The 15,500-nt window shown below is 42.4% G+C and overlaps 1 protein-coding gene across 1 annotated transcript in view; it reads left to right on the top strand.

The window, feature by feature from the left end:
* Nucleotides 1-13,062, top strand: part of POLR3C (RNA polymerase III subunit C) — a 14,257-nt gene extending 1,195 nt beyond the window's left edge. Inside the window, exons 2-15 of the mRNA XM_017515182.2 lie at nt 751-917; nt 1,457-1,712; nt 1,823-2,008; nt 3,322-3,410; nt 6,113-6,217; nt 6,344-6,436; nt 7,677-7,757; nt 7,990-8,041; nt 8,746-8,806; nt 9,225-9,375; nt 10,462-10,563; nt 10,696-10,745; nt 11,496-11,645; nt 12,900-13,062. Coding sequence (XP_017370671.1) covers nt 771-917; nt 1,457-1,712; nt 1,823-2,008; nt 3,322-3,410; nt 6,113-6,217; nt 6,344-6,436; nt 7,677-7,757; nt 7,990-8,041; nt 8,746-8,806; nt 9,225-9,375; nt 10,462-10,563; nt 10,696-10,745; nt 11,496-11,645; nt 12,900-12,981 — 1,605 coding nt within the window. The 5' untranslated portion in view covers nt 751-770 and the 3' untranslated portion in view covers nt 12,982-13,062. The remainder of the gene's footprint in view (nt 1-750; nt 918-1,456; nt 1,713-1,822; nt 2,009-3,321; nt 3,411-6,112; nt 6,218-6,343; nt 6,437-7,676; nt 7,758-7,989; nt 8,042-8,745; nt 8,807-9,224; nt 9,376-10,461; nt 10,564-10,695; nt 10,746-11,495; nt 11,646-12,899) is intronic.
* Nucleotides 13,063-15,500: the final 2,438 nt, after the last annotated feature.

Raw genomic sequence — 15,500 nt, 5'->3', positions numbered from 1 at the left:
AAAAAAAAAAAAGATAAATTTGATGCATAGTCTTTATGCATACGTTTTTCCGTTTTTTTATGATAATCGAATGTTATTTTTTTGCAGCTTCTATCACTTAATATTATGAATAATTTTCTACACGAATACACATGGTACTTAATAACTTAAAATGTCGGTGTAGTATGCCATCATTTACTGTTAGACATTAGATTGTTTCCAGTAAGTCGGTGTCATAAAGAGAACTAGTGACTCTATTATTATTATGGGGTTTTTTTTCAGTTGAGACAGAGTATCGTTCTGTTGCCCAAGCTGGAGTGCAGTGGCCAGATCTCAGCTCACTGCAGCCTCCACCACCTGGATTCAAGCGATTGTGTGCCTCATCCCCCTGAGTAGTGAGGACTACAGGCACGTGCCACCACGCCCAGCTAATTTTTTGTATTTTTAGTAGAGACAGGGTTTCACCACGTTGGCCAGGCTGGTCTCGAACTCCGTACCTCAAGTGATCCGCCCGCCTTGGCCTCCCAGAGTGCTGGGATTACAGGCATGAGCCGCTGTGCCTGGCGACTTTATTAACTTTTTATTCTTTCCTTGGACACAGTATCCAAAAAGAGATTGGTGTTTCAAAGATATGCAAGATTTTTAAGGCTCTTTGATATGTATTGTCAAATTGCCCCCCCCCAGAAAGAACACATGAATTTACACTGAGCAGCTCTGCTTCCAGCATGAAAGAAAGACTCCATCATACTGTTTTGGTGTTTTTTCCCCTAGCTCTCAGACTCCCCAGTACAATGACTCAAGCAGAAATTAAGCTCTGTTCTTTGTTGCTGCAAGAGCATTTTGGAGAGATTGTAGAAAAAATTGGAGTCCACCTGATAAGAACTGGCAGCCAGCCACTAAGAGTAATTGCCCATGACACAGGAACATCACTGGATCAGGTACGTCTAAATGACATTCATTTTCTCTCATTTCTTTCGCTAATTTATTTCGCCCACCTTTGAATATTGTTCTTCTCACCCCAGAAAAGGAAAAAATGAAAAAGCCTGCCCTGGGAGCAAACAATGTTATTTGGGGGAAAAAAGGATGGGACTTAGACATCAACATTTTGTTTCTCAGAGTGTTTCTAGTTCATCACAGCGTCTTAGGCAAATCTTTGCTCTTCCCAAGCCATGCCTCATTTATTCACAGTAAGTCTACTAACCTCAATACTGCCTTTAAGGAATGAGAATGATAGAAGGAAAGTAAATTGTGTTTTGAAAAATAAGGATCAGAGAAAATATAGCAAGGAATCTTCCTGATTTCTTGTATTGATATGTGATTCTTATTAACTACTCCAATGAAGAGAGGAAATAAGAGCAAAGATTCTTATCTAGCCATTTTCTGATGCTTAGTAAGCTGTTGGACAAAAAAATTGCCAGCAATAATGAGCTATATCTTCAGGTCTTTCCTCTCTTTCTTCTCTTTATGTCCCATCTAGGTGAAAAAGGCCCTGTGTGTTCTTGTCCAGCATAACCTGGTGAGTTATCAAGTGCACAAACGTGGTGTGGTGGAGTATGAAGCCCAGTGCAGCCGGGTATTACGAATGCTTAGATACCCCCGGTACATCTATACTACCAAAACTCTGTACAGTGACACTGGAGAGCTGATTGTTGAGGAGCTTCTGTTGAATGGCAAACTGACAATGTCAGCTGTTGTGAAGAAAGTGGCAGACCGGCTCACAGAGACCATGGAGGGTCAGTACTGTATCCACAGCTGTTAGCAAAAGCATAGATCAGCTGGCTACATGAGTGGACCCTGAGCTGTCTTAGGCCATCTCATCTGCCCTTTTCCTCCTGTTACACAGATGGAAAGACCATGGACTATGCTGAAGTATCAAACACATTTGTACGATTGGCAGACACACACTTTGTACAACGCTGCCCCTCAGTACCTACCACTGAAAATTCAGACCCTGGGCCGCCACCACCTGCCCCCGCACTTGTCATTAATGAGAAGGACATGTACCTGGTTCCTAAGCTGAGCTTGATAGGTAAGGAATTTTAACCCCCGGAACTGTGACTTGCCTTAACTGTGGATTCTTCTTGATTGGTTGTTAAACGTATGAACCAGTTAGACATTGTGATGTATAACAATAAAAAAAGTCATGGTGTCTGCCATGGGGCTTTGGTATAAGAGACATACATTAATCAGAAAATCACAATGATACATAATTAAACTGTGATAAGTACTGTGAAGGAAAAGTATGAGGTGTTCAGAAAATACATAATGGAGACTTTGGGAGACGGAGGTGGCTGAATCATTTGAGGCCACGAGTTTGAGACCAGTGTGGGCAACATGGTGAAACCCCATCTCTACTAAAATTACAAAAATTAGCCAGGTATGGTGATGCATGCCTGTAATCCCAGCTACTTGGGAGACTGGGGCAGGAGAATTGCTTGAACCCAGGAACAGAGGTTGCAGTGAGCCAAGATTGCACCACTGCACTCCAGCCTGGGCGACAGAGTGAGACTCTGTCTCAAAAAAAAAAGAAAGAAAACTATATAATAGGGGACTGGATTCATCTGGGAGTTTAGGCCTCATGTTTCTTTGAGAAGGTGGCATTTGAGCTAAGATTTTAAATAGAAGCTAACAGCGAGGTAACAGAGGAAAAGCATTTTTGGCAAAGGGAATAGTATGTAGTAAACAAAAAAAGCATTTGAAGAAATGAAATAATGTCAGTATAGCTAAATCATGGTAAGCAAAGCAAGAGAGGTATAAGATAAGGTTAGAGATAGGCAGAGGTCTGATCTCAGAAGCTAATCAGGATCTACCTGCTTAGTACATGGATGGGAGATGGGCAGGGGCTAAATCAAGTAAGACCTTATAGAGCATCTGTTCTTTATGCTAAGGCAAAGGAAAACCACTAAAGGATTTTTAAGGAAGTGACATGGCCTAAGTTACACTTTTAAAAGATTTTTTGTCTATAGAAAGGATGGGAGGATGGGGCAAAGGTAAGTGTTGACAGGCTGGTGAAAAATGAAATATAGAAAAGGTGAAGGAGACAAGTATCAAGAATGATATCTGTGTGTCTGACTTGTGCATGTGGGAGGATGATTATATCATTGGCCATGAAAGAGAGCATTGGAGGAGAACCAGTCTTTGGAGGAGAAAGACTGTGAGTTTCTTTTTGAACATGTTGAGTTTCAGATTATTTCATCATTTACTTGTGATCCTTAGAGCTCTTCAACCCCCTAAGCAACTCTGATCTAGAGGCAGCTACAGCTGTCTTTGGAATGAAAGACACCTGGTCATTTCCTGTCATCATGTGAGATACGCCTAAGTATTCAATTGTTTGTTTGGCAGGGAAAGGTAAAAGGCGGAGATCATCTGATGAAGATGCTGCTGGGGAGCCCAAGGCCAAGAGACCAAAACATACTACAGATAACAAGGAGGTAATGGGGCTTCTTGATTAGAAGTCCTCACCCTGAAGCAGGCCAGAAAGAGTACTCAGATAACGAGCCCCAAGAGAGCTTAAAGATTCCTGAGCTGGGCCGGGCGCGGTGGCTCAAGCCTGTAATCCCAGCACTTTGGGAGGCCGAGGCGGGTGGATCATGAGGTCAAGAGATCGAGACCATCCTGGTCAACATGGTGAAACCCCGTCTCAAAATTAGCTGGGCATGGTGGTGCGTGCCTGTAATCCCAGTTACTCAGGAGGCTGAGGCAGGAGAATTGCCTGAACCCAGGAGACGGAGGTTGCGGTGAGCCGAGATCACGCCATTGCACTCCAGCCTGGGTAACAAGAGCGAGACTCCGTCTCAAAAAAAAAAAAAAGATTCCTGAGCTAAGAAGCAGTAGGGTTGTGAACCTCATGAAATATTAGCAGGAATAGACTAACAAAGAATGAACCATTACTGTCTCCCTTCTGAGCCTTAACTTCATTCATTCATTGAACAGAGGTAACAGCTTATGCAAAAAGGGGCCTAGAAAAAGTGTAAGTTGCTCAATATGGCTAGAACCTAAAGAACTATAGGGGCCAGTAGAGAAAAATGAGTCTAAAAATTATACATAGTCCTGAACTCATATATTCAGATGCCTTCTTAGCACGCCCATAAAGATGTCAATAAGCAGCCGAGTGCGGTGGCTCCCGCCTGGAATCCCAGCACTTCGGGAGCCGAGGCAGGTGGATCACCTGAGGTCAGGAGTTTGAGACCAGCCTGACCGACATGGTGAAACCCCGTCTCTACTAAAAATATAAAAATTAGCCAATCATGGTGGCGTGGGCCTATAATCCCAGCTACTTGGGAGATTGAGGCATGAGAATCACTTGAACCTGGAGGGTAGAGGTTGCAGTGAGCTGAGATCATGCCACTTCACTGGAGCCTGGGCAAAAGAGCAAAACTCCCATCTTAAAAAAAAAAAAAAAAAAAATCAGCTGAGGCCAAGAGTTCAAAACCAGGCTAGGCAAAAAAAAAAGACCGTTTAAAAAAAAAAAAAAAAAAAAAAAAAAAAGAGTTCTAGGATAGAGTAACAGATTTGGAAATGCATTAATTATTGAAGCCTGGAGAGCAGATAAAATTACCCAAGTAGAGCGTGTAGAGTAAAATGAAAGGAAGCATCAGTATTATAGGTGGCGTCTGAAAGAGGAATCTGTGGAGACTGAGAAAAGGTAGCCAGAAAGATCAAAATAACACCAAGAAAAAATGATGTTGGCCAGCCCAGTGGCTCACGCCTGTAATCCTAACACTTCGGAAGGCCAAGACGGGCAGATTGCTTGAGCCTAGGAGTTTGAGATCATCCTGAGCAACATGGTGAGACCCCGTCTCTACAAAAAATACAAAAATTACCTGAGTGTGGTAGCACGCACCTGTGGTCACAGCTGCTTGGGAGGCTAAGATGGGAAGATCGCCTGAGCCCGGGGAATTCAGTACAGTGAACTATGATCACACCACTGCACTCCAGCCTGGGTGACAGAAACCCTGTCTTTAAAAGAAAAAAAAAAAAAAATGGTGTCATAAAATGCAGGGAACCACATAAAGTTTTAAGAAGGAAAAAATGTCCATGTCATATGCTTCCTAAAGATTAAACAAGATCAGAAGTGGAAAGTATTATTAGAACTTGACAACATAGAGTCCTCAAGGACGATCGTGGTATTTCACTGGAATGTAAGTGACAATTGACATTTCAGGACGATGGTGGAAATGGGTTGAGTGAATCTAGATGGAGATACACCTGGGATGGCCAACTCTTTGAGAAGCCTGGCTGTGACAGTAAGGAAAAGAAGAGGAGGCGTAGGATTGAAGGAGAGTTCTAGGGTAGAAGAGACTTGGACAGGAGAAGGAGGCAGTAGTGAAGGAAAGGCTGACGATGTTAGAGGACAAGGTAAAATAGAGCTGGATCCCCAAAAATGAATGAGAGGGTAAGGTCTGGAATACCAGTATAGGTATTAACCTTAGGTAAAAGGAACATTTTTCAGCTGTGATAAAAGTGAGTAAAAATATAAATTAAAAACATAAAAGAAAGAAATGTGGTGAGGACATGCACAAAGTTGAATAAATTCGGGCCTAGTGGCTTTTATTTTCTTTGTGAAATCAGAAACAAGGTCATCTGCTGAGAGCAAGAAGGAAGAAGGGTCAAGGGAGAGAAAGGCCAGAAGTGGTGGCTCATGCCTGTAATCCCAGCACTTTGGGTGGCCAAGGCAGGGGGATCGCCTGAGGTGAGGAGTTCAAGATCAGCCTGGATGTGGTGAAACTCCAAATCTACTAAAAATACAAAAATTAGCCAAGCACAGTGGTGGGGGCCTGTGATCCCAGTACTCAGGAGGCTGAGGCAGGAGAATGGCTTGAACCCAAGAGGCAGAGGTTGCAATGAGCAGAGATCATGCCACTGTACTCCAGCCTGGGTGACAAGCAAAAAAACAAAAAAAAAAAAAAAAAAAAAAAAAATTAATAGGAAGGAAAGATTGGAGATGAGCTTAGAGAACCTGTTTGAAGTTGGGATTTGTCTGGACACCAATCTACGTGACTGAATGATTTGTCTCCAATGAATTTAGTTGTTAGTATATAGGAAAAGAAATGGTGAAGCATTAAATCCAAGCTCCTCAGAAAACTCTACGCTGTATTTAAATGTTTCTCTCTAAGTCTTTTCTCTTCATCAGCCCATTCCAGATGATGGGATTTATTGGCAGGCCAACCTTGACAGATTCCACCAACACTTCCGTGACCAGGCCATTGTGAGTGCAGTTGCTAACAGGATGGACCAGGTAATACGTTAAGTAGGTCTGTCATTGGTCATCAGGAATATTCACTTACTTGTCAGATATGGCCATTGTCACATAGACGGGGGCAGCACAGTGATTTCTGAATTCCAGTTTACTTTTCAAACACAGACAAGCAGCGAGATCGTGCGAACCATGCTCCGAATGAGTGAGATTACCACTTCCTCTAGTGCTCCCTTCACCCAGCCATTGTCTTCCAATGAGGTGAGTTTCATGTGCTTGTGCTAGCTTTCGGACACACTCTTCGGTATTAACAACATTTATTATACACAGATCCTGGTGTTAGGTTGAGGTCTGAGCCTTGAAAGAGAAGGGCGTTTGTTTGATGTGGGGCAAGGATTGTCTTCAAGTGGTGAGCACTGAAATGTTTGGTCTCTTAGGATCTAGTTTTTCAAAATCTTCATCATTCACTTAGTCAAAGTATCTGTTTGTCAAGTACATCCTATTCCTAATTATTTTAAGAATCTAGGATTTGGACTCAGAGAGCCTTGGCATTCAGGACATTATTTGACCCCTTGTATTTAAAATATTGATATTTAATAAATATGTGTTATTTATATTACTGTCTTCTGTTTGTTTGTTTTGAGATAGTCTCGCTCTGTCGCCTGGTGGAGTGCAGTGGTGCAATCTCCGCCTCACCGCAACCTCCACCTCCCAGGTTCAAGTGATTCTCCTGCCTCAGCCTCCCGAGTAGCTGGGACTGCAGGCATGCACCACCATGCCCAGCTAGTTTTTGTATTTTTAGTAAAGATGGGGTTTCACCATGTTGGTCAGGATGGTCTCGATCTCTTGACCTCATGATCTGCCCACCTCAGCCTTCCAAAGTGCTAGGATTAACAGGCATGAGCCACCATGCCCAGCTGGTAAAACTTCTTTGCATGTCAGTTTTTATAGATTTGTCCCACTCTTTATAATATTCCTGTATTATATTCCACTTAATGACCGTGCTATACTTTATTTTAATATACTACTCAGTACTGGTCTTTTGGGTGTTTCCAGTTTTTTACTCTTACAAACAATCCTGCCATGAATATTTTTGGACAATTTTGTGATATCTAAAATTAAGACATCTTTTTTTTTTTTTTTTGAGACGGAGTTTTGCTCTTGTAGCCTGGGCCAGAGTGCAGTGGTGCGATCTCGGCTCACTGCATCCTCTGCCTCCTGGGTTCAAGCAATTCTCCTGCCTCAGCCTCCCAAGTAGCTGGGATTACAGGCATGCGCCACCACACCCAGATAATTCTGTGTTTTTAGTAAAGATGGGGTTTCACTATATTGGTCAGCCTGGTCTCCAACTCCTGACCCCAGGCAATCCACCTGCCTCAGCCTCCCAAAGTGCTGGAATTATAGGCATGAGCCACTGCACCCAGCCTAAAAGATCTTTATTTCAGTAAAGTCAGCAGTTCTAAAGTTTCCAAACCCATTTTAAGTGTCTTTTGCTCCACAGATCTTCAGATCCCTACCTGTTGGCTATAACATCTCTAAGCAAGTTCTTGATCAGTATCTCACTCTGCTGGCAGATGATCCAGTAAGTCTGTTTTTTATTTTTTCTTTAGCCTGTTCTGTTGACAGTTTATTTCTACACTGACACCTAGCTTCATTCTCCTATAGTCTTAGTCTCTACCTAGCCAGCGCAGATAATTTCTCCACACTGTTCGATAGGAGGGCTACCTGTTACAGACTTTTGGTCAGATTTGTTCCATTGGAAACAGAATCACTGGACTTCCCATTCAGTTAATACTCTCTCTTTTTCTCAATAGCTAGAATTTGTTGGAAAGTCTGGCGACAGTGGTGGAGGAATGTATGTCATCAGTATCCTTACCAGTTATTTCCTTAGAGTCAGGCAGCCTGACAAGTCAGAATGGTGCCTTAGGAAAGAAATATTTGGTAATGTTTATTATACTAAATAAGTTAGAAAATTGAAATAATTGCTAAATAAATTTTTCTGTGAATTTACAGTGAACTGCATTGATGATAAAGAAGTAAAAAGAGGCCAGGCATGGTGGCTCACACCTGTAATCCTAGGACTTTGGGAGGCTGAGGCAGGAGAATTGCATGAGCTCGGGAGTTCAAGATCAGCCTGAGCAACATGGCAAAACCCCATCTATACAAAACGTACAAAAACTAGCCAGATGTAATGGTGCGTGCTTATAGTCCTGCTCCTTAGGAAGCTGAGGTGGGAGGATCACTTGAGCCCAGAAGGCAGAGGTTACAGTGAGCTGAGATCATGCCACTGTACTCCAAGCTGGGTGACAGAGTGAGACCCTATCTCAAAAAAAAAAAAAAAAGTAAAAAGGACTTTTAATCAACCAAATTTTAGTTAAGCAAAACCCTTACTTAAACACTCGTATTAAAGTTTTGGAATATTTACGTACCATAACTGAAACCACAAATTATAACGTGAAAAACGAAGTAGCGTTTAAAGTTTAATTATAAATTAGAAACTAAGGAATAAAACTCAGATCACAGTAACAAGGCCAGAACATTACCGAGTGACCTTAATTCTCTACCTAAAGACCTCCATAAGGCATTAGCATCTCTAGCCACAGCCACTCTGGAGTCTGTCGTGCAAGAGAGGTAAGGGGGACACTGATGGGGTCTGGGATCAGATACTTCCTATCCCCACTGAAGTAATTTGTCCATTATGTAAGCAACCAGTATAACCACACCGTGGCACACTTTGCCCCATTTTTTCACTGGACTCCTGTGGATCTCATGTAATACTGCTCTTTACCCTAAAATAACCTACTGCTTAGTTCACCAGCCTCCCTAAAGCCTTTGCTTACAAATGTAGGAACTGTGGCACTCAAATGAGCTCAGCAGTTGGTGATGACTTAACATCACCAACCTGTGGAGCTGTGGAAGAATTTTCTGATCACTGTTCCTCTCTGGTCCTGGTTCTACACATGGGATAGAACACTACCCCATCTATGACTGGGAACTAAAGCTACTCTCCTATGGTGGCATGCCATTTGCTTTCTTCATTCTTTTCCAGATTTGGGTCTCGCTGTGCTAGAATATTCCGTCTAGTTTTGCAGAAGAAACACCTGGAGCAGAAGCAAGTGGAAGACTTTGCAATGATTCCTGCAAAGGAGGCAAAGGATATGCTATATAAGATGCTCTCAGAAAATTTTATATCACTCCAGGTAACCAAGGGTATAATAATTGCCAACCAGACAAGCTAGCATAGGGTGAGAAAAGCTTCTCAGGCAAACATACTGAATCCCCAGGCAAACTCTGTATCCAGCTCTGAGACAGAAAAAATGATTCACAGAGATGTAGCGAGCACTTAGAGGATAATGTGGAGCCTTAACTGCCCTAGTAAGAAAGAGGCAGCCGGGCATGGTGGCTCACGCCTGGAATCCCAGCACTTTGGGAGGCCGAGGCAGGCAGATCACTTGATGTCAGGAGTTCGAGACCAGCCTGGCCTACATGGTGAAACCCTGTCTCTACTAAGTACAAAACAATTAAATGGGCGTGGTGGCATGTGCCTAATCCCAGCTACTTGGGAGGCTGAGGCAGGAAGGAGAATCTCTTGAACCCAGTGGGCAGAGGTTGCAGTGAGCTGAGATTGCGCCACTGCATGCCAGCCTGGGCGATAGAGCGAGACTGTCTCAAAAAAAAAAATGTTTTTTTGTAAAAATCATATACAATTTACCTGGTACACAGATTGCTCAGTAAATGTTAGTTACCTTCCCTTTCTTCCCTATTCAGGATGCTGACAGTCAAATAGGAAAAAACAGGGAAGCCCAGCTCTCCATTTAACTAATTATGACATAAACCACAGAAACTGGGCTGGGCACACTTGTAATCCCAGCACTTTGGGAAGCCAAGGCAGGAAGATCACTTAAGCCCAGGAATTCAAGACCAGCCTGGGCAATATAGTGAGACCATGTCTCCTGCCCCCACCCCTCCCCCAAAATGAAAAAATTAGTTGAGCATGGGGGTACATGCCTGTAGTTCCGGCTGCTCAGGATACTGAAGTAGGAGGATTGCTTGAGTCCCGGGTAGAAGTTGCAGTGAGCCAAGATCGCACCACCACACTCCATCCTGGGTAACAGAGCAAGACCCAGTCTCAAAGTAAATAAAATCAACACAGGTATTGAATGACTAGGAAACATGAAAATGTAAGTAACAAAGAGAGCTGAGTAACTCCACATGGAATGAGTGTTTACTTCGCCAGTTCCCAAACCGTAAAATTTCTGTTATTTTTTTTTCTATTGGACAAATAGGAAATTCCCAAAACACCAGACCATGCCCCATCCAGGACCTTCTATTTATATACTGTGAACATCCTGGCAGCTGCCCGAATGTTGTTGCACAGGTGCTACAAGGTAACCCAGTCTGGACCTTCTCCCCATTTCCTCCACATGGACAAGTCCCCCTCATAGGCCCATTTCACCCATTTTATCTGAGCTGCTGAAATAGAACTATGTGCATTTCTTGTCTGTCTTCTCTTTCCTCAGAGCATAGCCAACTTGATAGAAAGGAGGCAATTTGAAACCAAAGAGAACAAGTAAGTACATTTTCAGTTGAGTTATTTACATTTTTCAAGGTCAAGGGCCTGAGGAAATTTCCTATAGAAACAGGAACCAATGGAGGCTGGGCCGGGTGCAGTGGCTTATGCCTGTAATCCCAGCACTTTGGGAGGCTGAGGCAGGTGGATCACTTGAGGAGTTCAAGACCAGCCTGGCCAACATGGTGAAACCCTATCTCTACTGAAAATACAGAAATTAGCTGGGCCTGGTCGTGGGCACCTGTAGTCCCAGCTACCCTGGAGTCTGAGGCAAGAGAATCGCTTAAAGTCAGTGAGTGGAGGTTGCAGTGAGCCACTCTGTGCCACTGCACTCCAGCCTGGGTGACAGAGTGAGACTCCATCTCAAAAAAAAAAAAAAAAAAAATTCTGAGAAACAGGTAACAATGGAGATAGCAACCAGTCTACTTGCACTAATCACTGGCTTTGATTAGTATAAATCACGCATTAGTCTACACTTTTCTAATATGCTCCCAATGAAATAGTTTTTCAGATTACATTTATGAGAAACGTCCAAAAGCACCAAACTTTTAAGTGCAAATGAGAGGCAGTAAGAGTTTCAGGAGTGAAGTTACATTTCCAAATAAGTTTCTAGAAAATGTCCTTAGAAGGTGACATTATCTACTTTGACCAGGAAAATGGTAAAAGGGTGATGGGTTGTGCCTCAGAGATAAATGGTAAGAGAATCTCCAGGGTTAGGAAACACGTCTCAGAGTTGTGTTTGTTTGACAGGCGTCTACTAGAAAAATCTCAGAGGGTAGAGGCCATCATTGCATCTATGCAGGCTACAGGTGCAGAGGAGGCACAGTTACAAGAAATAGAGGAGATGATCACAGCTCCTGAACGTCAGCAGCTAGAGACCCTGAAACGTAATGTCAACAAGTAAGCATCACGAACTTCAGACCTACATTTCAAAATACCATCCCAAAACTCCTTTTTCACATCTTGTAAGCCTCCAACTTAGCACGAACAAACCTAAACTGTCTTCTCCAGCTCAATTAACAGAATGTAATCCACCTGTTTTTGTAAACAAGCAGTTCTGAAGATGTTCTCAGCTTCTTCTCCATCACCATATACACTCTCTTGTTCATCAAGTACTGTTAATTTGTTTTGAGACACGCGGTTTTGCTGTGTTGCTGAGACTGGTTTTGAACTCCTAGGCTGAAACAGTCCTTTGGCTCAGCCTCCCAAGTAGCTGGGACTACAGGCAAGTGCCACTGTACTGGCTTAATTTTCCTTCAGTAATGTGTCTCAAATCTAGCCTTTCATCTTGGTCCATACGCAGGCATTCATCACCTCTTTCCTAGACCACATTTCAGTGCAAAGTCTTGCGCCTCTTTTATTAAATTTATTTCTAAGTATTTTTTTTAGGTGCTCGTTTAGTGGTTGCTTATTTCATTTTTGGATTGTTCATTGCTTGTGTTATAGAAAAACAACCAACTTTTGTGTTGTGATTTTGTATCCCACAACTTTACTAAATTCATTTATTAATTCTAGTAGTTTTTTTTGCAGATTCGTTGAGATTTTTTATAATAGAATTATGTCATCTGTGAATGGAGGTAGTTTTACTTCTACCTTTTCAATCTATATGCTTTTTACTTTTTTCTTGACTCACTGCCCTAGCTAGAACCTCCAGTAAAAGCTTGAATGGAAGTACAAGAGCAGACATCTTTGCCTTGTTTCTGATCTTAGGGGAAAAGCTTTTAGTCTTTCACCATTAAGTATGGTGTTAGCTGTGGGTTTTTCCTAGATGGCTTTTATCTGGCTGAAGAAGCTTCCATTTCTTCCTAATCACCGCTGACTTCAAGCTTCAGACACACTTAGCTTCTTGCTATTTTAAAACACACTAGGTCCTTTTATACCTGTGCCTTTACATTGGTTTTCCTGATTGCAAGTTAAGACTACCTTCCCCCAGGACAGAGGCTCTGTATTTTGCATTCTCAGCAGTTTCCATGGTGTCTGGCACATAAAAGATACTTGGTAAATGGCAAAACGATCAACTGGTTCTCCTACTTTCTTTCCATCCACTCTCAGGGGTAACCAAGCAGTTCTCCATGGTCACATCCACCCAGCCTCTACGCTTAAATATGCTATTGTACATTCAGTCTAGGCAAATGCTTTTACTTTTTCACTCAGGTTGGATGCCAGTGAGATCCAGGTGGATGAAACGATCTTCCTGCTGGAGTCTTACATTGAGTGCACCATGAAGAGACTGTGACCCAGAAGATCTTCCCCAAAAGACTGGGGGTTGGGGGGATGGGAAGCAAAATAAAGGAGGTGCCTGGATGCATTATTTGCAATACGATAAGTTGCAGATCCTTTTTTTTTTTTTTATCTTACTAAGTTAAAGCGTAAGTTGCAGATTCTTGAACTAAAACCGCCTCTCTATCCCTACACCTGGAAGAATTTGACATATTTAGATCCATCACTATATTGTCCCCTCATCAAATCTTGGCAGTGGGAAGAACCTTAAATCCACAGGATTAATCATCTATCAGATGCATCCGTTCCCATAAAGAAGTTACCCACACGTATGTTTGAACATCCCTGGCAGTAGGAAACTTCTGAAGTTAATTTTATTTTCAAATGTCTAGGCCTTTTCTTTATTTTGTTGAGAACTATATATATATATATATTTGGGTTGTTGTTGAGACAGGATCTCATTCTGTCACCCACGCTGTCACCCAGAATTTATATATATATAAATCACTGGCTCCCTGCAACCTTGACCTCCTGGGCTCAAGCAGTCCTCCCACCTCAGCCTCTGGAGTAGATGGGACTTCAGGTATGCACCACACATACCTGGCTTTTTTTTTTTTTTTTTTTTTTTTTTGTAGAGACAGGGTCTCCCTGTGTTGCCCAGGCTGATGAGCTGTAATTCTGCACACACACATGCACACATACATACTGTGTAGGGAGTGTGAAAGACTATCACAGAGTAGAGGAAAATGTTATTTTCAGGGTTAGCAGGTGGATTGGCCCAAGCAGTCACGCTAGAATCTGTGGACTGAAGCCACATTTGCCAGCACTAGGCTTCTAACATGTCTGAAACTATGTGCATAGAACAGCCCAGTGCCTTGCATATGGAAAGCACACAGTAAACTAGTGCCTTCCTCTTTCCGTGGTTCCTTAAAAGTGGCAACACTTAAATTCTCTCTCAGTATCATGGATATAATTTGTCCCAGCAGCTTTAATTCATTTAAAGCAGTCATGTTGTTTTATAATATCTTCAGTTTTCTCTCACCAATGTGTTTTCTAATTCTTTAAACACTTGAGTGCCAAATAATTGCCAGCCACCATACTAATCACAACATACAAAGATAGATAAGACACCATCTCTGCCCTCAAGCAAGTCACCATCTAGTGAGCACCTGTTTTGTGCCAAGTACTGGGCTAAGCCTTGGGAATATAAAGAGGAATAAATCTCGAGCATACAGTCTAGCAGGAGAAGACAAATACCAGGAAGTATTGGGGTGCTACAGTACAAGAGTAAATACTATGTACGGAGAGGCCAGAAAGGGAAAAAAAAGGGTCAGGCAGGAAAGGGAACAGAGAGAAAGTGGCAATGTATAGTTTGAAAGATGAGGATGTTTTATTTGCAAACTATTTAACAAGGAATTAATAACCAGAACATACAAGGAGCTTAAGCAATAGCAAAAAGAATAATCCAACTTAAAAATGGCCAAAAGAGGTCAAGAGATCGAGACCATCCTGGCCAACATGGTGAAACCCTGTCTCTACTAAAAATACAAAAATTAGCTGGGTATGGTAGCGTGCGCCTATAGTCCCAGCTACTTGGGAGGCTGAGGTAGGAGAATTGTTTGAACCCAGCTACTTGGGAGGTGGAGGTTATAGTGAGCCAAGATCACGCCACCACACTCCAGCCTGGCAAAATGGCCAAAAGATCTGAATAGGTATTTTTCAAAAGACAAATGGCCAACAGGTATATGAAAAATTGTTGAACATCACTAATCAGAGAAATGGAAATCAAAACCACAATGAGATGTCATTTCACCCCAATTAGTTACTTTTATCAAGAAGAAAGAATAATGAATGCTAGTAAGGATGTGGAAAAAGGAGAGCCCTCATACATTCTTGGGAATGTAAATTAGTACAGCCACTATGGAAGACTACAGAAGTTCCTCAAAAAAATTAAAAGAACTGTATGCTCCAGCAACTCCACTACTGGATATATATATATGCACAAAAGAAAAATCAATATATCAAAAAGATAGCTGCATTCCCTTGTTTACTGCAGCACTTCACAATAGCCAAAACGTGGAATCAATTGACTAGGTGCCCATCAGTAGATGAAAGGCTAAAGAAAATGTATTATTCAGCCATAAGAAAGAATTCCTGTCATTGGCAGCAACATGGATGGAATTGGAGGTCATTAAGTAAAATAGGCCAAGCACAGAAACAAATATTGTGTGTTCTCTCATGTTGGAGCTAAAAAAGTGGATCTCAAGAAAACAGGGAGTAGGGCTGGGCACGGTGGCTCACACCTGTAATCCCAGCACTTTGGGAGGCCGAGGTGGGCGGATCACGAGGTCAGGAGTTCAATGCCAGCCTGGCCAACATGGCGAAAACCCGTCTCTACTAAAAATACCAAAAAGAAAAAAAGCCGGGCACGGTGGCTCAAGCCTGTAATCCCAGCACTTTGGGAGGCCGAGGCGGGTGGATCATGAGGTCAAGAGATCGAGACCATCCTGGTCAACATGGTGAAACCCTGTCTCT

This window comes from Cebus imitator, unplaced genomic scaffold, assembly GCF_001604975.1.
Source record: "Cebus imitator isolate Cc_AM_T3 unplaced genomic scaffold, Cebus_imitator-1.0 Scaffold543, whole genome shotgun sequence".
NCBI classification, from domain to species: Eukaryota; Metazoa; Chordata; class Mammalia; order Primates; family Cebidae; genus Cebus; species Cebus imitator.
Note: the sequence above shows the minus strand (reverse complement) of the source record. Positions and strands in the feature narration are given on the sequence as shown.